The sequence below is a fragment of the Fukomys damarensis genome, unplaced genomic scaffold, assembly GCF_012274545.1.
Source record: "Fukomys damarensis isolate Sample0158 unplaced genomic scaffold, DMR_v1.0_HiC HiC_scaffold_17, whole genome shotgun sequence".
Classification (NCBI taxonomy): Eukaryota; Metazoa; Chordata; class Mammalia; order Rodentia; family Bathyergidae; genus Fukomys; species Fukomys damarensis.
The window spans coordinates 454,481-477,141 of record NW_022900929.1 but is presented as its reverse complement, the minus strand read 5'-3'; the positions used below and the strand labels follow the sequence as shown (position 1 = coordinate 477,141).

The 22,661-nt window shown below is 38.2% G+C and overlaps 1 protein-coding gene and 1 pseudogene across 1 annotated transcript in view; both read left to right on the top strand.

Moving 5' to 3' along the window:
- Positions 1 to 6,011: 6,011 nt before the first annotated feature.
- Positions 6,012 to 22,661, top strand: part of LOC104854348 (cytochrome P450 3A14) — a 61,839-nt gene continuing 45,189 nt past the window's right edge. Inside the window, exons 1-7 of the mRNA XM_010612843.3 lie at positions 6,012 to 6,155; positions 8,186 to 8,279; positions 10,245 to 10,297; positions 11,745 to 11,844; positions 15,370 to 15,483; positions 15,847 to 15,935; positions 19,181 to 19,329. Coding sequence (XP_010611145.1) covers positions 6,097 to 6,155; positions 8,186 to 8,279; positions 10,245 to 10,297; positions 11,745 to 11,844; positions 15,370 to 15,483; positions 15,847 to 15,935; positions 19,181 to 19,329 — 658 coding nt within the window. The 5' untranslated portion in view covers positions 6,012 to 6,096. The remainder of the gene's footprint in view (positions 6,156 to 8,185; positions 8,280 to 10,244; positions 10,298 to 11,744; positions 11,845 to 15,369; positions 15,484 to 15,846; positions 15,936 to 19,180; positions 19,330 to 22,661) is intronic.
- LOC109117673 lies at positions 19,591 to 20,694 on the top strand (annotated as a pseudogene).

Below are 22,661 nucleotides of genomic sequence, written 5' to 3'. Positions count from 1 at the left end.
ACCATCAAATCTTAGCTATGACATGGCTCCCCAAATGGCAAGAATAAGTTTGGCCGCACTGAAAAGAATGGGAACTTGAAAGCTGAATTAGACAAACATCTTGCTTTTGTTTTTTTCTCTTTGCATAGCCACGGTTGTGAACTGTGAAATTTGAATCTAATGCTCAAAAATTCCCAGGTCATCCTAGAAGAGGTATCACTTTGGCTCACTTATAAATGATCAGAAGTGTCAGTTGATGGCAGACCTTACATCACTTAGTCCCAGGCAAATTGTCCACTCTTACAGGTATGTGAGCCTATGCTTCTCTGGGTGTTGTTTGAGATACAATTTTGATCCATTTATTTTACTTTATTTATTTATTTGTATTGGTACATTTCATGTTTATAGTAAAATGACATTGATTATTGGAAATTTATACCTTTACATAATCCACCTTGATTCTTTAAAATTTTTTTTTCTTTTTTTAGTGAATTTATTGGTACAATCTAGGTATACAATACAGTTGCATTCATCATTGGGATTCTGTACCTTTACATAATAGGTCTTGTTTCTCATTTTTTCCCCTTGTCCCTGCCCTCCCTTCACCCCTCCTCCCCTCCCCATTTACAAACACTTTATTTCCATTTTTTCAGTTTCTCATATTTTTTTCCTCTCCCTTATTACCTTTCCCCCACCCTTCCTACTTTCCCTACACCTTTAGCCCTTTACTTCCTATTTCACATTATTAATTATCTCATTAGGATCCTGTGTACTATTATAGTTTTTCACACCAAAGAAACTATTCAGTATTTCAGTTAAAGAAATCTCTGTATGAACATTAAAAATAGGGAATCCTAAAGTAAAACTAAAAAGGAAAGTAAAAGAGAAAAGGCAATAATGTAACATTAAAATAATCCTTAATTCTTGAGATGAAAATGGTCCCTGAACATATTTAAATTGCTTTTTGCTCTTATAGTATTATCTTATTCATTTTTTCATTATTTAGAGAATACTTTATTAGTTTCTGTAATCAAACCCACGTAGATATGACCTTACATATTTAGTACAATGTGTTACCCCTATATACATGGAAAAAAATAAAAAATAAAAATAAAAAAATTAACATTTCTAGACCAATATGGCTGCCTATTTCTGTACAATGCCAGCTCAACAAAGTAAATTGGGATGACTTTTTCCAAAATTTGCAGCACTGTTAAAGTTTCCCAAAATTCAATTTATATATATGTATATATATATATTTTTATTGATACAAAAAGACTAATAATAGCAGTATGTTATGCATAGATAGCAGCAACAACTTTTCCAGGTTCTGCAGTCATATGAACAAAATTATAAACATTCAGCACATTCCATTACAAAAAACAAAACAAAACAAAAAGAAACAAAGAAAAGAATAATATCCAGAAAACAGCAAAGTTCTGTTGCTGTTGTGGTACCTGGCACCATTTTTTTTATTAGCATCTTAATCATCATCTGGAAAGAGAACATTCTAGAGTACTATCATTAAATGTAGCTCTGATAAAGCACGGTCCCTACTATGTATCATAAAGCAGGTATAAGATATTTTACATTCATAGAGGTATGATACAGTACCGTCCTATATCAATAATACTAGATTCAGTTTTGGTTTGAAATTTACTTTGTCTGCAAATAAGATTGCTACCCCTTCTTTTTTCTGGGCTCCTGTCACATGAAGGATTGTTTTCTATCTTTTCACTTTCAATCTATGGGCTTCTTTTTGCACTAGGTGTGTTTCTTGTATACAACATATTGTTGGATTTTGCTTCTTATTCCATTTTGCCAGTCTATTTCTCTTGATTGGTGAGTTCAGGCCATTCACATTGCTGGTTATAACTGATAGGTACTGACTTATTATTGACATGTTATTGGCCTTTTGTTGACTCTTTTTACTTTTTCACCTTCTCCTTTTAGTTTCTTGCCTTGCCTATTTGATTTGCTCTGTTGGGCCTTATGGTGTTGTTGACTTCATTGTCCTTTTCTAGGATCTTGTTTAGAATTACTTGTAGTGCTGGTTTGGTATTCATGTAGTTTCTCAGGTGTTCTTTGTCATGGAAGTGTCTTATTTCCCCATTCATTTTGAAAGAGAGTTTTGCAGAATACATCAGTCTAGGTTGGAAGTTGTTCTCTTTTAGTACTTGAAATATCTCATTCCAGATTGTTTTAATCTCTGGGTTATCACCCAAATCTTCCTGATATATTTGAACCCAGCTTCTTTGTCTCTAACGACCCACAGGCCTTCTCATCTTCATAACATCAGAGAAACAGCTCATCAAATCAACCACAATGCTTTATCCCAACTGATACAATCAGCAACACATTAAGATCAAGCACAACTTGGACACTGACCACCTGTGGTAGTCACTAGTCTATCACCCTTAAATCATTTGAATTAAATTGAAATCAAGAAGCAGTCCAGAACATGTCTGCAGTGAACAAAATTTCAATATGGTGTATTTACCATTTAATGACTCAGACAGAGTGAGGATGCAAGACTCCTAGTCTCAGTTAACTGATGGCTGAACCCCATGACACTGACAGACCTCGGGCTGCAAGGCCCAGATTGAATTCCCCAACCTTCTGAATGGTTGAACTGCACAATGTTCTATTACAGGCTTCCCAGCCCTTTCTTTAAAGATGTTCAAAGTTGGGAACTCAGAAAAATATCCTTGATGACCACCTCTGCCTCTGCAGAGTGGGTCCAAAGACTGGCACAGTCAGGAGGTCTGAGAGTGTGTGTGTGGGGGCTTGTGGGGGTTCAGGGGCACCCGCACGGCTACCTTCCTGGTGCTTGAGTGATGGCGGCTGGGTCGGGAGCAGGCGTGGCTCTCCTTCCTGTGGTGGATTGTGGCTGAGGCTACCTCCTGGTGCTTGAGCGATGGTGGCGGCTCGGTTCGGAGCAGGTGTGGCTCTCCTTCACATGGCGGCTTGCGGCCCAGGCTACCTCCCTGTGCTTGAGCGATGGCGACTGGGTCGGAAGCAGGTGTGTCTCTAATTCCCGTGGTGGATCGGGGCCCAGGCTCCCCACCTTGATTCTTATATTTTCCCCATTCCCCACACTCTCTTCAACCCCTCCCTCCTTATGTACAAAAAATTTGTTTCCATTATTTTTCATTTTCTCATATTAATTCTATTCCCTCTTTTCCCTTCCCTTACCTCTTCTATGCTCCCTTTCCCTTTGTCCTTTTTCTTCCTATTTCACATTATCTATTATGCTCTTTAGTCCTTATTTACACTTTCAGTTTTTCTGACTAGAGAAACTATTTGGCATTTACACGTGTGTCCTATTTATATCAAGAGTATTGCCTCAGTGTGCATCAATTTAGTTATAAATGTCTCTGATAATTTTCATCTATTTTAAAGGACACTGAGAAAGCAACTCAGCTCTTCAAGGTTGATAAAACATTTATCATACCTGTCTGATTACTTTTACTTGACTGAATTGTAGTTATCTGTTTGAATTTTCAACCAGAAGAATATCTGGGTCTTAGTCATCTTTATATCCAGTGTGGTTATAGAGAAGCTTTAAAATTGCATGGCAAAGGGCATCAGTTCAGGAATGAGTCAATAGAATCAAGAGGTGTCTGTCTTCTTCACATGTTCCACATAACTTCATGTGTAAGGCTCTTTATGTTAGGAGATGTTACTTATGTATTGAATTGCTCAAAGAACTTGCTTTCTTTCATCTCCCCATTGCAGAACAAGACACTGTTCATTGGTAAGAACATGGTGGTGGATACAATGTGCTACCAAGCAATTAGTAGCCTTTTTCTTCCTGTTGACACAGATTTCCAGCACACTGAACAGGTCTGAGATAAGAATGGGAGGTGGAAGGTCATATTAACTCTAGAGATAACATGATCTTAAAAAATATGTGTTTTGGAGGGAAATCAATATGTATGAATTTCCACAGGGATATAGTTTCCAAAAAAGAATCAGGAAGTATTGGGTTTAAGGAATTAATGAAATTGACCACAGGAATGTGCTGATATTCTGGTCTTTCCTGTTTGAATGCATTCGGTGAACTTGTCTTGATGGAGTGAGAGAGGAGGGAGATCCCTTGAATTACATTTCTCTCTCTCCCTATTGAGGTGTGATGTGTCCTTAATAAGCATGTACATGTGCAGTAGAAAGAAACTGCCATATTTTTTTCTGGAGCCTTCTGGGCAAATCTTTCACTCAAAGGTGACACACTATGATGGTAAAAGTTTCAAATTGCTCAACTGCCTCCTAACTAAGGAAAGGAGGTAGGTGAGATGGTTGTAACAATAAATTTTACCCACGAGATACCCACCTATTAGGCCCATGCCAAGTTACTTCAGAAAAAAGCCAGAATGATGAGAGGAGTAGATGAAGACTGAGTATCAGTCTCTGAAGAAGGGCTGACAGGCAGAAATAATTCAGACAGGATGTGCACAAGATTGACTTAGGTGTATTCTATTTATGCTGAGTTTTAAGAACTTTGAGGTTTTCCTTTTGATCATGTAGTCCTCAGTTGTTAATCCTAAGAAAACGTGAAACATGAGTAAGAGTGACAATAAGGAGCCTGTGTAACATCCTAGCACTCAGTCCAGGAGTTTCTCCAAACAGAAATGTTGTGGGGCCTCATAGGTGACAGTCAATGCTATTATGAGTGTCTTTTTCCTCCTTTTTCAAGATCTCCTCTTCCCCCATTCAAGTAGTCAGTCATTCACCAAAAAGCCATCTGCTCTGATCCCCATTGTCCACTCCCTTAAAAGCCAGAATCATCTCTTTGGAGTCCCACATACCAGGTGCTGCCTCTAGTGACTTCTGCTGAGGTGGTTAAGGTGTTTGGGATCCACCTGGCAATGCAGGGTGTTCTTCTCTCTCATATCCATGGATCTTGGACATGGAGTTATCCAGAGAGATTGTGCCATTGATCCAGAATCTGGCTAACATGCTCTCTGTGGAGGACCCTGTTTTGAGGGGCTGCCTGAAGAGTGGAATAATTTGGTACTGCTCAGTGTAATCGTAAGCCCCATCTCATCTATGTCATATTTCTCTATTAAAAGCCTCCTCTTCACATAATTTTGTAGGTCAACTTGAACTTTCTGTATGGTGGCAGAGTCACAGAGAATTACTTTAGTTGTATTAGCAACCCAGGAAGATGAAGTGTTCCCAAAAGATTTACAGGAAAGTTCAACACGAGGCCCAACAATCTCCTGGCTCAACTCAACCAACTTGACTGGATGACCTCTCTGTAAAATACTCTACTAGGGGCTAGGAACATAATACCTAGACTATTGCCTCGACAATTTCTTAACCTGGTGATGGAAAGATGCTGGAAATCACCAATGGTTATGGAAGCAGTAAAGAAAAGAATAGATATGTGTAGAGCAGACAGAATTTGTGCAACAGAAGTGGTTGTTGAAGACTCCATTAGGAGGAGTTGCCTGGTCTTGATTTTTTTCTTGCACTACTGATGATTGAACTCTTGGCATTCACAGTGAGTTACACCCCTAGTCATTTAAAAAAATATGGAGACAGGGTCTTGCTATGTTGCTAAGTGGCCCAGATTGGGCTTCAAATGGTGATCCTCTTGGAATTTAAAGGAGTATTAAGAGTTTTCTATGGGACACAGGGGCAGACTAGGTGCGTAGATTTGTAAACATTTACAGATATACCTTGTTTGAGTCAGTTTTATGTACTTCAGAATGAGAGTAGCCATGAAGACTACTACACAAAGGGGAGGCTGGAGGAAATTTTGGGCCAATGGCTTATATTCCTGATAAGAATATACAACCTCTGGACTTAGAGATAATGTTGATTGAGTTGTATTGATTTTCTACAGAAAATGAACTCAAAGGAGGTCAAAGTAATAATGTGCCTGATGCTTTTTCAGCTGCCAAGCTGGAGCATGCATCTGTCTCCTCCCAACTGCAGGGGATTTGCAGATGGCCTTCCAATTGGCTGCTGCTCTGGCCCCACCACCTTTTACAGCACATAAGTATTTCATGCCATCCTAACTGAATCCGTGCTGTGCACCCAAGGGAAGCTCTGAAGACAGCCCTGAAATCAGCTTGAAGTGAAACTCAGAGGAGAAAATCACAGAAGGAGATGGACTTCTCCTTAGAAACTTGGGTTCTCTTGGCTCTCAGCCTGGTGCTTCTGTATCAGTGAGTAATTTTCCAGGATCCTCTCTTCTGTGTCTCTGGGTTTTGAGTAGGATCAGACCTCTGGTTCCCTTATATGTTTGGATGATCAAAAAAGATAACAGAAGGAAAGTTGCTACTAATGTAGAAGAGATTCCTACTGACCTTATGCAGGTACCTTGAGCAACCCACTCTACTGTGCTATAGCTCTGTATTCCTGTGCCTGGGAGGATTATTGGCACAATTGTTTCCCCTGGGGATGATTTGATTGATAGCTTGAACTTAGACTAATGCACCAGAACTCAGTAGAGACAGATTATGAACAGTTGCTCTCCATGTGCGGTAGGAAGTTCACCTCCTCAAACTTGGGAAATTCTGGGGTAGCTGTATTGGTTTGTGTTGTGTCTCATATTCTTTGCCTTCTGTGTTCTTTCTGCAGGAGGAGATGTGTGTAAGGATTGTCCCCTAAGGACAAGGGTACTTCATGCTCCCTCCACTGACACCCCAGCATGCTTCACACAAGGCTCTCCCGTGTACCCCAGGTTTCATGGCAGGGCCGACTCCACACTTCTTTCTTTTCTGAGAACTTTTTCTGAAAATTCCATCCCTCCTAAAACTCAGTTTCTCTCCCCAATAGTATGTGAATTTATTTGGCCCTAAAAGACAAATTTTTAGAGTAGAGCACATTTGGATCTTGGAGAATCATCTTAATCCTTACCAGGGCTTTCTGGTGTGTCCCTGATAAGTCCTACAAACACAGATCATTTCATACACGTTTTGTTTTTCATTTTATGATTTTACAACATTAATTAGATTCATATAGGATATTGAAACCTATATTGCCTCAAAGCCTCACCCTTAGATAAGAAGAAACAATTCAACTACTTGGAACATGTTATGGCTTCTTAATTTTTGTTGCATCATGCGATTATCAACAGGAAGGTTGCTTAACTTTGGAAGGTTCCCTCTCTTGTAGCTGAAAGTACTTCCAGGCTTATTGATTACCTGTATATACCACACTTTTAGCCATGCTTCCCCAACTGGTTGCCATGGGGTGTAGTTCTTAGGACTAGCAGATATAAGCTTAAAACGGGTGTCAGCAGCCCCCTTCCTCAGCTTCTTTTCTTTCTGAAGTGTGTCACTTGTAACTCTCAGCAATGAGAGAAGGTCTTCAGGACCTATCACCCCCAGTTTTGGGAGTCCACATGTAACAAATCTAAGATGAGTTGAAGGCATGCTTTCCCTGGGGAACACCAGCCATAATAAATGTTTTTTGTGCACAGTCAATGTACAGAAGAAGCTGATAATCTTATTAAACCTGAGCATGGCTAATATTGTGCTTCCCATGTGAATCTCACTAGATGGAGGCCTAAATTCCTTGGGAGAGAAACAGCTCAGACATGCCTTCTTCAGAGATTCATTCTTCTGCACTGTGTGACTCTGGGAAAATTTGGGACTCTTCAAAAAAATTGCTCCTAGGGATTTTTGGGAAAGCAAACTGAAGAAGGTCTAGATTGTACAAAACAGGGACATGGCTTAGACAGAATGAGAAACATGAAAGCCTTTGAAGAAACTGTCAGAAGAATGTCACCACAGGATCTCCATGACTTAATTACTGAGTAGATGCAGCTGTGCAAAATTTTATCACTAGAGAAATAAGAACTCCTTGTCTTCCTACTGGAATGAGAATCTTCCCACTTCCTGGAGGAATCAGTCTCCAATACTGACAAAAGCAAATGAAATGCCCTGGGAAAATTATAGCCTAAATCTCTTATGAATACTGAAATTTGGAGATGTTTATTTAGTAAGATTGGGAGAATAAACAGTTCAGCTGATTTTAGTAAAATCATTGTGAATTTTAGGAAGACAGTCAGTGGAGGTGAGGAAGGAGATGTTGCGTGAATGTATTCATTGTTGCTTGTGTTTTTTCTATTATATATAGCCTACTACCTCCTCTGGACTGACTATTCCAGTTCCTAAGTCAGTGATTGGTTAGTTCCAATATATGTAAAGTCACAATGTCCATGGCCATGTTCTTTTTTTCCACTTTATAGATATGGGACCTATCGACATGGACTTTTTAAGAGGCTTGGAATTCCTGGGCCTAAACCTCTCCCTTTCTTTGGAACTCTTTTGGGCTACAGACAGGTGAGTGTTGTTTGATTACTTTCTTGGGAAAACACTGGCCTTGTTGCATCCATAAAAGAGTTTGTCTTGTGGGGAAAGTCCTGGAATTGTAGGTTTTTAGAAACTGTGTCTGGGACCTACCTGAAGCTGGGGCCAGATTTTCCCTGGAGCTCTGCTGTCAACTGTCCAGATCCTCAGCTTTGCCTCAGTTCCATAGCACAGATCTCTGGCATGTCAACATTCCATGCTTAGGACATGAGGTTCAGATGTTGTGATCATCAAAAGGAAAATTTTGTTTGGTGCAGTATAGATCCAGGAAGGGACAGATGTTTGTGTCAGTATTTGGAAAAAAGCATGAAGAGATTCCCTAGCAGCAGTTCACCAGCCTGTGCACATTTAGATGCCCCTTTCCTGTTCTTCCCAGAGCTCATGAGCAGCTCTGATTCTTCTTTCTGATGGATGCTCAAGGTTCATTTTACAAGATTGCCCATGTCTTCTGCACTGGGGATTCACACATTCTCCAGTTGTCTTGGGCACTGCTCAGTCCTCTGTAGTTGTTTTCATAGCTCATAGCTTTTGACACCCTGGCATCTTTTCAGGAGTTAAGAATAGAATGAGATAGAATGAGAGTATTCTGCTGTGCTTCTTTTGCTTCAAGTTACACCAAATGGATGAATCTGAGCAGGGAATGTGAGCATATCTCAAACAGAATGTGGTTGTCTATCAACTTGTTTTATTGGCCTACATAATGAGTTTTGTTTTTCTAAACAAAGACAGACTCACATACAAAATCACTACAGAAAGGATTACAGAAATATATTAAAAATTCAGTGTAACTGAATATAATGTAATATGTAACAAGAATTTTGTCTGATCCCTGTAAGAAACCTGGACTGAGTCTTGGTCCTGGGGCTGGCCCCTAGAGGGATATTCTTCAGCTCATGTCCCGAAGGCCATCACTAAAACCTGTCTGAAGCCTGCTCTCTACTCAGACTTCTTTTCATGATGATTCCAGTTTTATTTTGGATTCTAATATTTGCAAGTGAAGCCTTCATTTTCTCATCATGGCTTCAAGATTCATACTCCCCCTACCCCAATGCAGTAGAAATACTTTCCTCTTCATCTGTCAGTTGCATTCTTTAGTACAGATCCCCAAGTGCCATGTTTCTGGAATCTACTTTTGCATAATTAACATTTACAGCTGCTACTTTGCAGCAGGAAGATTAGCTTTAAAGTTTCAAAGGTGAAAACTTAGAGTAAGTATTTAATTTGCTATGCCTATGTGTAGAGGTGCCATTTGTCCATCTTTCTGAGTAGAACTGGAGTGCTGGGAGGAAGACCACTTTGTCATTCCCCCTTGCTCACTTTCTCACTCAACAACATCTCTGAGAATTCCATAAGTCCTGTAGACTAAAGTGGTCCCTGGTGCTTTAAATTTCCTGATTTGACCAGAATTTATCAAGAGGGCTCCTGAGATGAATGAAGAGCTCATGAAGGCAATGAAGGAATGGGCACAACCCATGGAGACCCATTCACTTTTCCTCAGGCTCAGTTTTCTCATGTGCTCCAGAATGGAATAATTCACAGCTTTTCAAGATTTTAGAGACAACATATGTACAAAAAAAGTACTGCAGAAAGACATGTAGTTACTTAATATTTATTTTCAAGGAGAATTCTTTCAATATATTCAATGCTCCAAGAAAGTCAAGAATGGCTTTAAGGTCCCCAATATTTCCTCTCAGTTGTCTGTGAATATGAGCTTTTTTTCTTTTTTCTTTGGTACTGGGGATGGAACTTGGGACCTGTGCTGGAGAGGCAGGTGTTGAAACCACTGTGCTAAATCTCTGGCCCCAGTATAAGCTTCTTTTTAACTTCAGTGAGAGATAGTAAGGTTGATTTCATGTGATTTGAGTCTTTTGTGCCCCAGTTAGAATTAAGGCCAGTACATTTAGAACAATAATGGATTTTTATTTTTTCTCTTCTCAGGGTGCATGGAAATTTGATACAGAGTGCTATAAAAAGTATGGAAAGATATGGGGGTGAGTGTTCCAGAAACTTCCAATGGGTACACATGTGAGAATGAGGCACTCAGTATATGAGGACAATGTCTGCCTAGAGCTCATGAGATTTTCATTTGTGTACTCTGAATCTTTTGGAGGTTTGTCCTGTCAAGGGTCCCCTAGATCACTAGGGGTCAAGGTTCATAGTTGAAATTAGGTTGAGAATGTTGCATATCATGCCTTTTCTCCATGCTTTGATGGCCCAGAGACCCCTTCCTTTACTTCTGTCCCTTTCTTAGGTTTTCTTTAATTGCATAAAAAGTACTAATTCAGACCCTGCTAATAATACGTGCTCTTAAATGTATTGTTGTATCTCCTTTTCATATAATCATATATATATATATATATATAGATAGATATATAGATAACCTTTTAATTAAAAGCCCAACCTCCTATACCCTTGAATCAGTTTTAAATTTAATATGTGCTTTTGAAAAATAGACTGAGAGATATAAGTAACCAAACTGGAAATAATTTATGCTTAGCCTTTTACAACTTCTGCAAGTGTAGAGTTTTTCTGTTTGTTTTGTTTATTTTTGATTTCAAGTCAAGACTTTTTTAACAGACTTGTATTCAGGTATTTCCTGATCTTCCTTATTTTTCTGCCTTTGGCAAAGTAATGTAGCACACATTGAAACCACTACATTCCCTTGTAGGCTACATTTTTGATTATTTTGTGGGGAGATCTGGGCCCCCTGCAGCAGCTGTTCCCTTTCACAGCTGCTGGAAGTTTGGAGAGCAGTGGGAGATGTAGCCATGGGTTTTGTGCCACAGCAGGTGGGACAAAGCTTTGCCTCTTCCTACCTCTTCATCCTATCTCACCAGTCCTTAGGAACCACATTGCTGGCCCCAGTGGTCTACAGATTTGACAGGTCCCCTAAAGACAATGTGACCCAATGGCAAGAACAGAGAGTGCTGAGTCTCCATTGCTTTGACCCCAATTTCCCCTTTCAACATTTAGTACTCCTGAGCACTTAATTTTCATTTTTGTGGTTTTAGGGGTTATTCTTAGGTCTTTATACATAGTAGGCAAGCACTCTATCACTGAGCTACATCCCCAGTACTGATATTGAAATACTGTAAACATATAAAACATTTCAGAGAATGTTGTAGGCAGCACTCATGTTTGTATCTTGTAGACAGTGCATGATCAGATTCAGTTTTATTTGTAATTATGATCTCTTTGAAGAATTATTTTGTATCTTGTCTCTTTCTTACTTGAACCACATAGTCTTACATTTTTGTAAAAGCTCTAGTGGCTTGTATAGTTAGAATCCCTAACTTGAAGTAGGAGCTAATGTTGCTGTGCATTTTACTTTTATGAGTATATATTACTTAATGTCAGGGTGAAAATCTAGATTCTGGGCAAATTTTCAGATGTAGACTCTGGTTTGTTATGTTTAATCATCTCTGTTTGTGAACACAGGTTATATGATGGTCAACAGCCTATTCTGGCCATCACGGAACCAGACATGATCAAAGCAGTTCTAGTCAAAGAGTGTTATTCTGCATTCACAAACCGGCGGGTAGGCATCCATTTTAAAAAATTGAAACCTTCACTTATTATTTATTAAAATACAATTTTGTGTTGGGCATGATGGCACATGCCTGTAAGTCCAGACCTCAGGAGTCTGACAAAGAGGATTGCTGTGAGTTCAAGGTCAGCCTGGGCTACATAATGCATTCAATCTAGCCTGAAGCTACATAGAAAGACCTTGTCTCAAAAAAAAAAAAAACAATTAAAAAAATTGGAAATGTAGACTCACAGAAAGTTGTGAAAACAATGTATAGGGAGTTCCATGCTGTTTTTTTTTCCTAATGGTTATGTCTTCAATAAGTATAAATACAACATATTCCTTTTAGTAGAGTAATTGGAGATTGACATTGATACAATCCAAGCAATGTATTTAATGAGCTCATTTGTTTGTTGTATGTGTTTATGTCTGTGTAGCTCTCTGCAAGTCCATCACATGCACACATTTGATAACAGCCAGCACAGTCAAGAGAACTATTCCTTCAGAAGGCTTTTGGTTGCTAGCTCTCTATAGTCCCGATGAGTAGCTTGTCTTTTTTTCTTGATAGGATCTTAACTATTTTTCTTTTAAGGATTGTGCTTTTGGTATCAAGTTTGTCGGGTGTGGTGGCTGGTATCAAGTCTGATAATGATTTACCTATTTGTGTGTGCGTGTGTGTGTGTGTGTGTTTGTGTTCATAAAAGTTGTATATATATGTTTTGTTTTTGATACAGGGTCTCACTATGTAGTTGAGACTGACCTGGAACTCACTATGTAGCCCAGCCTGATCTCAAACTCAAAGCGATCTTCCTACCTCAGCCTCCCGAGTGCTGGGATTCCAGGCATGTGCCACCACACCTCGCTAAAATTGTAGTTTTAAGCTATTAAGTTCATGATCTATGTTGTGTTTTTATAAATAGTGTGTGAGGGCCAGGCATTTAGCTTGTGGTACTGCCACCTGCCTCACAAGTGCAAAATCCCAAGTTTAATCCCCGCTACCAAAACAAACAAACAAACAAAAAAACAAAACAAAAAAAAAACCACAGAGATTTAGCTGATGTTTTATTTCTTCCCTATGGCTGTCCAGTTGTCCAACACCATTTTGGGAAGGCTGTCTTCCCACTATTGAGCTCCTTTTGCATATAGATAGAGATCTGTTTGGCTTATTTGTGTAGGTTTATTTCTCTATTTTCTTTCCTTAATCACTGTGTCTGTCCCTTCCTAGTGTCATATTTTTTAAATTGTAGTAACATAGTAGGTCATAATGATATGGAAAGTGATTTATTCCACTTTCTTTCCAGAACTGTTTTAACTCCTTAACCCTTTTCCTTTCCACCCAAATTCAGGAAAATCTTGTCCATGTATGCAAACATTTATTTAATATTTTGCTCAATTAAATAAACATAGATAAATATGGAAGGGCAATGTTTATTTATACAAAATTGAGGCTTCCAGTCCATGAACACACTGTGCCATTCTACTTCTTTGGATTTTATTGGATTCCTGTCATCCACATTTTGTGGCTTCAACATAGAGACCCTGTACACATTTCTTTTTTTTTTTTCCTGTACACATTTCTTTAAATTCATACCTGTTTAATTTTCTTTGCAGTGCTTGCCAATGGTATTGCTTTCACACATTATTATTGTTATATCCAACTGTGATTTAATTTTATGTTAATCTTGAATCTTACAATATTGCAGAGGTAAGTTTTTAGGTATAGAAGGTTTTTTGTTGTATAATTGTGGAGATCTATGTTGACAAATATCTCAATTGAAGACATCGACACTTTTATCTTTCTCTTTTCAGTCTGCAGGTCTTTTATTTTACTTTCTTGCCTCATTGCTCTACCTAGAACTTCCATCACACACTTCCAGTGTTAGAGTAAGATTTTAAAAATTGTTCCTACTTGTAGGAAGAAAGATGCACATTCCACCACTAAAAGTTATTTGAAGTTGTTGCTGTAGACTCTTTCTCAAGTAGAGGAAGTTTCCCTCTCTTGAGCTTTAACACTATAGGAATGTGAAAAATTCCATTTTAAAACAAAACAGAGTTATGGAAGCTGGAAGTTAGTTTCAAGTAGGGAAATTATTATGGCTTGTGTCTACATGTGCCTCCAAAGCCTCATGTGATTGTAGATGGGACTTTTCTGGGGTGGCTGGATCTGGAGTGTGTGATGTTGGGAGTAAGGTTGTGTGATTACTAAATCAGTCCACAGATTGGTGTGGCATAGTTCTGGGTGTGCGTAATGGGACAGCCCACACTGGGTGTAAATGCTTCTTGCTTTAAGGGTGGATAGCCTGAATAGCATATAAGGGACAGGAAGAGCGCTGCTGCTATCACTTGTTGCTTAATACTTCACTGCTTTGATGCCTTCCCACCTTCTGTGCACCATGAATTGCTTTTCCTCTGTGATGTACCTCTGTCATGCCACCCTGTCTTGGAGCCGGCCAACTATGAACTGAAACCTCTACAGACTGTGAGCCAAGATGAACCATTCCTTCCTTAACTTTGGATGTCAGGTCTTTTGTTTCAGCATCGAGTAAACTCAGACAGAAATATTTCTCTTTTTTTATTGAGTTTATTGGTACATTTTAGGTATACAGTACAATTACATTCATTATTGGGATCTTGTACCTTTACATGACAGGTCTTGGTTCTCATTTTTTCCCTTTCCCTGCCCTCCCTTCACCTTCTCCTCCCCTCCCCATTTAAAAATACTTTATTTCCATTTTTTCATTTTCTCATATTTTTCTCTTTTTCCTTATTACCTTTCCCCTACCCTTCCCACTTTCCCTACAACTTTAGCCCTTTTCTTCCCATTTTACATGGTCAGTTATCTCAGTAGGATCTTACGTACTATTATGGTTTTTCACACCAGAGAAACTATTTGGTATTTACACATGTGTGACTTATTTATTTCACTTAGGAGAATATTTCTCTTTACTTGTGTTCCTGGACAAAGAATTGTGCATCATTCTTAATCTTTCATTTTTATATTAAAAAATCACCAAGTCAAGGCACCCTGTTTTTCCACATTGTTTTTGCTGCAGAGGGATATAAATTGAAGAGTAATCTGAGGCATCATACAATTTTTCAAGGCTACCTTCTGTCTGTAATCTATTCATTTCTACACTACACAGTCTTGGAAGATGGAAAAAGTCTTATTCTTGTCCAGTAATGGTGAACTTTTTAAAGTTTTCAGTGATAAACGGTTGGCTACAATATGTGTGCTGCATAAGTATGCCACCATTCTTCTAGTCTGTTCATTTGGTAAACATTTTACCATGACAATAGTCATTGTATTTAAAAGGCAATTGAAACATAAAGGCTGGAAACCATTCCAGGTGCCTGGGTGAGCACAGTATACTCACAGGAGGCAAGGTAGTTACAATAAATACTTTTTGAACATGTAGCATGTGGCCTGCCACCTAATAACCACTTTTGTTAGACAAGTGATGTCTGTTTAACAAATTTTTCACAACTGTGGAGATTTGTAAATTTAAGTATGATAAATTCTTTTTCTCTGGACACTAGCGTCTTGGTCCAGCAGGATTTATGAAAAAAGCCTTGTCCACATCTGAGGATGAAGAATGGAAGAGAATTCGAACACTGCTGTCTCCAACCTTCACCAGTGGAAAACTCAAGGAAGTAAGAAAATAAGGAAATTTTAATTGAGAATTTAAGCATGAGGGGCTGGGGACTTAGCTCAGTGGTCCTGCTGCCTGCCTCACAAGTGCAAGGATCATAGTTTGATTCCTGGTACCTTAAAAAAAAAAAAGACAATTTAAGAGTGAATCTGGGGACAGGTAGAAACTAAGATCCTAGCCTCTTTCCAAGGTATGGTCCTCTGTGCTGGAGCTTTGCAAGAAGGGTTTGTTGTCTTTATGTGTAGAAGACCCATTGTAAACTTAATTATTAAATGTCACATATTGCTTTGTGATTGAGAATGTCTTTTTTCTGGGGCCTGAGTCTATGGATTTAGCAATGAATGTTGTTGTGTCTTGTGCTTAGATGTTCCCCATCATTAAACAGTATGGAGATGTGTTGGTCAAAAACCTGAGATGCCAAGCAGAGAAAGGCAAGCCTGTTAACTTGAAAGAGTAAGTATCAGTGCATTTGCTTGACATCTGAGCTGCCCTGAAACTATGTAGCTGCCTGCCAGAAAGCTGAAATTCTCACTGCTGCGTTACTCCAGGGCCAGCTGTTAGATCCAGGTGTTACTGTAGGATGTGATATTAGAGCTCCAATGGACCGGGCAAGAAGGGACAGATCCCAGGAGCAGGACATTTGGGGGAGGATAGGTTTTCTCCACTGAGTACAGGAACCAAGATTAGTTGAACTACTTGTTTGTCATTTTGGCTTTTCTAGGCAATAAAATACATACTTTAGAAGGAAGAAGCAAGATCTTAAAATATTGTAATTTTAAACACTGGACTACTTATTTGTCATTTGGTTATTCTGTAAAACCCATACTTTAGAAGGAAGGAGCATGATCTTAAACATGTTGTAAATGTAAAGGTTGGGAAATAGTGGGAGAGGAGTTTACACTGGTACTCAGTGAAAGTCAGTGGATGGGGCAGGAGTTACCATGTGAAACTTGGAACAGTTAAACTCTCCATGGTTTTATGGAGATACAGCAAAATTTTAAATATTACATCTTCACCTCATTTCTCCTTTCTTTTATGAGGAGGGGAGGGACTCAAAAGGCTATGGTAAGGGACAAGGTTGTAGCCCAGCATCACCCTGCCTGCCTGGCAAGCACAAGGTGCAGAGATTCCTGGTACTAGAACAAAAAGAAGGCTATGGTAGGATAGTCATATCATTGATTGTATAAAGGGGACATTTTGAAATACATAGATATCCTAGAAAGCATACTGTTAAAACTGGGGACACCAGGTCCCTTAACTCTGGGATCTTCCAAATCAATTTTCTTTAGAAGTGTAATAATAATTATTATCATTTTTTAAAAGACAAGTTGTTACTAAGTAACCCAAGATAAGTTTGTACTCACCATGCAGTCTAGGCTGGCTTTATAGTCATAATTCTTCTGCCTCAGCCTCCCAAGTACTAGGATGACAAGCATGTGTCACAATATACTAAATATACTTATTATTCACTATGAGAGACCCATGATGAAATTCTAATCTCTTGCTTGGTGATATGACACATGGTGAGAAGAAAGATTTAGAGACAGAGTTAAAGAAAGAGAGATGGGGACCTGGGATGTCCAGTGCTAAGCAAGTAACAACCCTGAATAGCCGTAGCTATCAATATTTATTGGTGACACAATCATTGTCAGGTTAGGGTAAGGGGGCTATATGTGCTTGCTAGAGATATGTTGCTGATGCAGGCAAGGCTCGTAAAAAAAAGAGACAAAGCATTCTTGAGTTAAAGGCTTGGAATGGAATTTGGGTAAAAGTTGCTGTGAGTTTGACTATGTGTTATCATATGCTTTGGTCAGACTCACTTTTTTTTTCCATTGTGTTTATTGGCACATTCAAAGCAAACAATACAGTTATATTCATCATTGGGATCTTGTAACTTTACATGATATATCTTGGTTCTTGTTTTTTCCCCATACCCCTACCCTCCCTTCACCCGCTTTACCCTTCCCTATTTACAAAGACTTTTTTTTCCATTTTTTTCACATATTTTATTTTTCCTTATTTCCTTTCCCATCCCATTCCCACTTCCCCTTTAGTCATTTTCTTCCTATCTCCCAAATATACCACTTGGACCTCATTTACACTTTTAGTTTTTCACACTGGATAAATTATTCGGTATTTACTTGTGTGTCCTATTTATTTCACTTCAGATTATAGCCTCACTGTGAATCCATTTAGCTACAAATGTTTCTAGTTTCTCATTCTTTATGGCTGAGTAGTACTCCATTTTATAGAAAAATCACATCTTCTTTATCCAGTCTCCAGCTGATGGGCATTTGAGTTGTTTCCAAGTTTTAGCTATTATGAACTGTGTCACTATAAACATGGGCACACATATATCACTGTGGTATGATTCTTTTAATTCTTTTGGAAAGATACCCAGTAGAGAGATAGCTGGGTCAAATGGAACCTTTAGTTCTAGTTCTTTGAGGTATCTTCACATTGATTTCCAAAGTGGTTGTACCAGTTTGCACTTCCACCAACAATGGAGAAGGGTTCCTTTCTCCCAACAGCCCCACCAGCATTTGTTATTGGTTGACTTCTTCATAGCAGCCATTCTTTCTGGGGTAAGGTAGAATCTCAGTGTTGTTTTCATCTGCACCTCTTGAAGACATTAGCATAGGAGAAGACTTTATGAACAAATCTAGCAGCCCAAGAGCTTGCACAAAGAATAAACAACTGGGACCTCATTGTATTTAAAAGTCTTTGCAGTGCAAGAGAAATCACCAATAGAGCTAAGAGACAACCTACAATGTGGGAAAAAACCTTTATCAGCTACTCCTCAGACAAAGGACTACTATGTAGAATATATAAAGAACTTTAAAAAGTCAGACCTCCCAAATGCAAAGACCTGAATGGGCATCCAAAATGAAAAGACATTTCTTAGACAAAAAAATAAAAGTTGCAAATAAATATATGAAAAAATGTTCAACATTACTGGTCCTTTGATAAACTCACTTCTTAAAGTAAAGAGAGCTGAGTGGTTAACTCTTGTAGACTGAGTGCACTGCTTACAGCCTGATTTGGGTATAAGCAATTGGATGCTGTCCCACAATTAACAAGTATAATTCTTGTTTTTTTTAACATTATACCAAAATGCTTCTGCCCTTGAGGCCCCTCAGACCCCTGTAGTTGGGAGGAGCAGATCTATTAGGATCTTAAATAGGGAATGTGGAGAAGGAGGAATGATGTTTCTAGCTGCTCAGAACAGGGTGTTGCTGTTGTGTGATGTGCTGAAGAGAAATCAGCTCAGGGCACACATTGTGATAAGAAAAGACCTAGATCATTGTCACCTTTTGAGTCCCCTAAGAAGTTTTTTCCTCCTTTGTCCTGCTAAACATGGTGCTTACACATCTATTACCTACACTCCACACATACTGCTGTTGCATGGCTGACTGTGTGTCTCTATGTCTGCAATGGAGCCCCACAAATTCAGAATTTAAGTCTCCTCGTGTCCCAGTCACCCCAAGCACAAGGGCAATTGTATCACTGTCCCCTTATAAATACCCCATGAGTGAGCGTGAGGGGAGAATAGAGTGTTCAGCTAGCTTAACAGATAGTTCTTCTGATAGTTTGTGGATCTCTGCTTGTCATGCTTGTATATCACTGAGTCCCACTGCTTGAAGAATTTGTAGTAGAAGAGGTACAGACTTTCATTTTCCCTGTCTTTCTCCACTCAGAGTCTTTGGGGCCTACAGCATGGATGTGATCACTGCAACATCATTTGGGGTGAACGTTGATTCCCTCAACAACCCGCATGATCCCTTTGTGGAAAAAGCCAGCAAGATCTTAAAATTTAATTTTTTTCATCCATTGCTTCTCTCCATAGGTATGTAGATTATTATAGTTCTTACTTTCCCAATTCCTGCCTGCCTTTTTTTATTGTAATAGTTTGTTGAGATATAACTGACAGGGCTGGGAATTTAGCTCAGTGGCACCATCCCTGCCTTGCAAACACCAAGTCCTGAGTTTGATCTCTGGTACAAAGAAAAAAAAGAGAAAAAAGAAACATGAGATATAACTCATATATCATACAGTTCAGTTATTGATAATGGGCAATTTAATGATTTTTTAGTACACTCAAATAGATATGCATTCATCCACATTGTCAACTGTAGAATATTTTTATCAGTTGAGGAACATTATACCTTTTCATTTTCAATTCCAAAGCCCTGTGGCCTAAGTAGTAACTGATTTACTTTATTTCTGCAGATTCAGCTTTTCTAGTTATTTTTTATAAATGTAACCATAGAATAGGAGGCCATTCATGACTGCATGTTTTCATTTAGCACTATATTTTCAAGTTAAATATGTATTAAATGTTTTCTCTGACAAATAACATTTCATCATATGTACATAATACATTTTGTTTACCCATTCATCATGTATTGATGAACATTTGAAATTTTTTTTGCATTTTGGCTATTGTAAATAGTGTGTTGTCAAAACTTCTTGACCCTGACCCCAGCAGGGCACAGGGATCGAGCCAGAAGAGGGGACACCATTGTGGTGGCTGCAGAAGCAGCCTGCAACTTCTTCATAACATAATCGATGGTATTTGAGGTCAAGTTTATCCTCTGTACCAGGATTATCACAGTGTTTGGAATTCAACAGAATGGATGCATGTTCTAGAAGATGTTACAAAGTTTTTCAAGGCTGTAGTTGGTAAAAACTTATCTGATGAAGAGCCTCTTCATCAATTGAATCGGTTGAGTTCATCTCATCAAGAATCTATCATGAAATGCTTTAAAAGTAGGAAAGATGAAATCAAGCAGTTTCTTTTAGGAGAAATAGTTGGCATTTCCTCTGCACAGCTATGGGATTTTGGCTGGCAGCTAAAGCTTGCACTTTCTAGTGACAAGATCACTACTTTACAAATTTTAAACCTTCATCTGGATGTAAAAGAAAATGGTGAAATAAAACCACATTCTGTTGAAATGAGTAAGGAAGAGCTGCAGAATCTCATAAATTCCTTGGAAGCAGCTAATAAGGTGGCCCTGCAGTTGAAATAATTGGAGATGATACATATCAACACTGTCAGATTTCACTGCTACCATTGATAGGGCAGAGTGAATACTGTGTTCAGAAATCCTGCAGCTTACTGACTGCTGTACCAGGTTGAGAAAGAAGCAGTGTTGAGACTAGAAAGATTAAAATGTATTAGTGTCTCTGAAGAACAGAAATTGCATGGTCAAAAGGAAATGCATAAAATGAAAGTGAAAAAGCTACAATAACAGTTTATATTTTTATAATGATTGTTTTTTCTATTTACTAAATATTTGAGAGATCTTTGTAAATAGTTTGATTGAAAGCTAAAAATAGTTTCTAAACATACAAAGCACATATGTATTGAATATTGCTTAAAGAAATATGTGAATAGCAAGGACATGTATTATGGCTATATAGTAAATTTGTGATATTTAAATAAGTTGTTTTTTTTCCAGTGAGTTTATTGGTACTGGTATACAGTACAGTTACATTCATCATTGGGATCTTGTACCTTTACATGATTTTAATAAGTTTTTTAAAAGAATGTGTAAGCTACATATATAACTCAGGAGATTCCTTATCATTTTCATTTCAAAGAAAATATGAAATGTAAAATTTCTTAGAGAAAGGCTCTTTATTAGATATGAACAAGAAAAATACTTCAAAATATCTGAATAATTCCGAATTTACAAATTGTAGAAACTAAAATCTAGAACACAGAAAAAGAACATTATTATTCTTGCATTTCCATCTAGGGATTTACTGAGTGGTTCCACCACCTGCCTCATAAGCTCAAGGTCCCGAGTTGGATCCCCAGTACCAAAAAAAAAAAAAAAAAATTACCCTCTGATAAAAGGATGTCATTTTATAGTATAGTACCTTGTTATAAATACATATAATACTTTGCATGTCCATTTTGGTTATGAATTCTTTTTTTTTTCAGCTTGGTTATGAATTCTTAATATTGAATTTAACACTGAATGTTAAATTCATTGGAAAATAAACCACTTTTTTTTTTTTTTGAGATAGGGTCTCACTAAGTATTTGAGACTGACCTGAAACTCACTATGTAGCCCAGGCTGGTCTCTAACTCACAGAGATCCTCCTGTCTCAGCCTCCCGAGTGCTGGGATTACAGGCGTGTGCCATCTTGCCCGGCGGGTAAAATAAATCACTTTTAACCTCAGCTAATTTGAAAAAATAATCATTTTGAACAAATAAAGGTACCACGCCTATTTTCATGTATTGCTTTTTTAAAATGACTTTCCACATAACTCAGTAGTTCATAATACATAAATAATTAGTACCTACTCTCTGCAAGCTTTATATGTCCTTCAAGCATCATATGATTCTTAGCGATGTCTAAAGCAGTTATTACCATTCTTACCATATTAGTGAGGATAGGCTCAGAGAATTTCAATAAATATCTGAGCATAATCTAAACAGGGCTACTCAAAATGAGTCTCTACACTAATGCCAATCTATGAAATGTTTGTTATAGTTGGTGATTAGAAAAGCTTAGGCCAAAATGTTCATCAATACAGTATATTACTTTATTGAGAAACTTTATGAAAACTATCAGCTGAAGTAAAGAGTGTGCTTAGTGTAGTTGTTGATTTATCCTCCTGTGGGAGTTCCTTATGTCATTATGGACGGAAACCAGTTCTCAGACTAGTACTTTTAGTAGCATTGATCTGGAGATTTCTTCTGAATTGCAGTCGTCCTTGAAGAATTCCTTTTATAAGGAAAAAAATCTTGCTCTTGAATTCCCCTTCTCACCACATGTATTCTGTTAGCACGTTCAATAACTTAACTGACATCTGATCAACAAACCATGCACTGCATGTATCAAAAGTGTACAATTTGATATGTTTTGACATGCAGATATCCATGCAAGTGTTACAATAATCAAGATAGTAAACACTGGTAACTCCTGAGATCTTTCTCTAGCTCTATTGTATCCTTCCACCAGGAAGCATTGATCTGCTTCCTGTCACTACAGACTGGTTGCATTTTTCTCAAGAGTTTAAATGGGATCATACAGTAAATGTATTTTTTTTCCTTTAGTGCTGGGAGTTAAGCCCAAGGCCTGTAGATGTTAAACCCATGGTCTACCACTGAACATAGTTTGTATTCTTTTTGAAAACAAGTCTTATTTCAGCATCATTTTGAG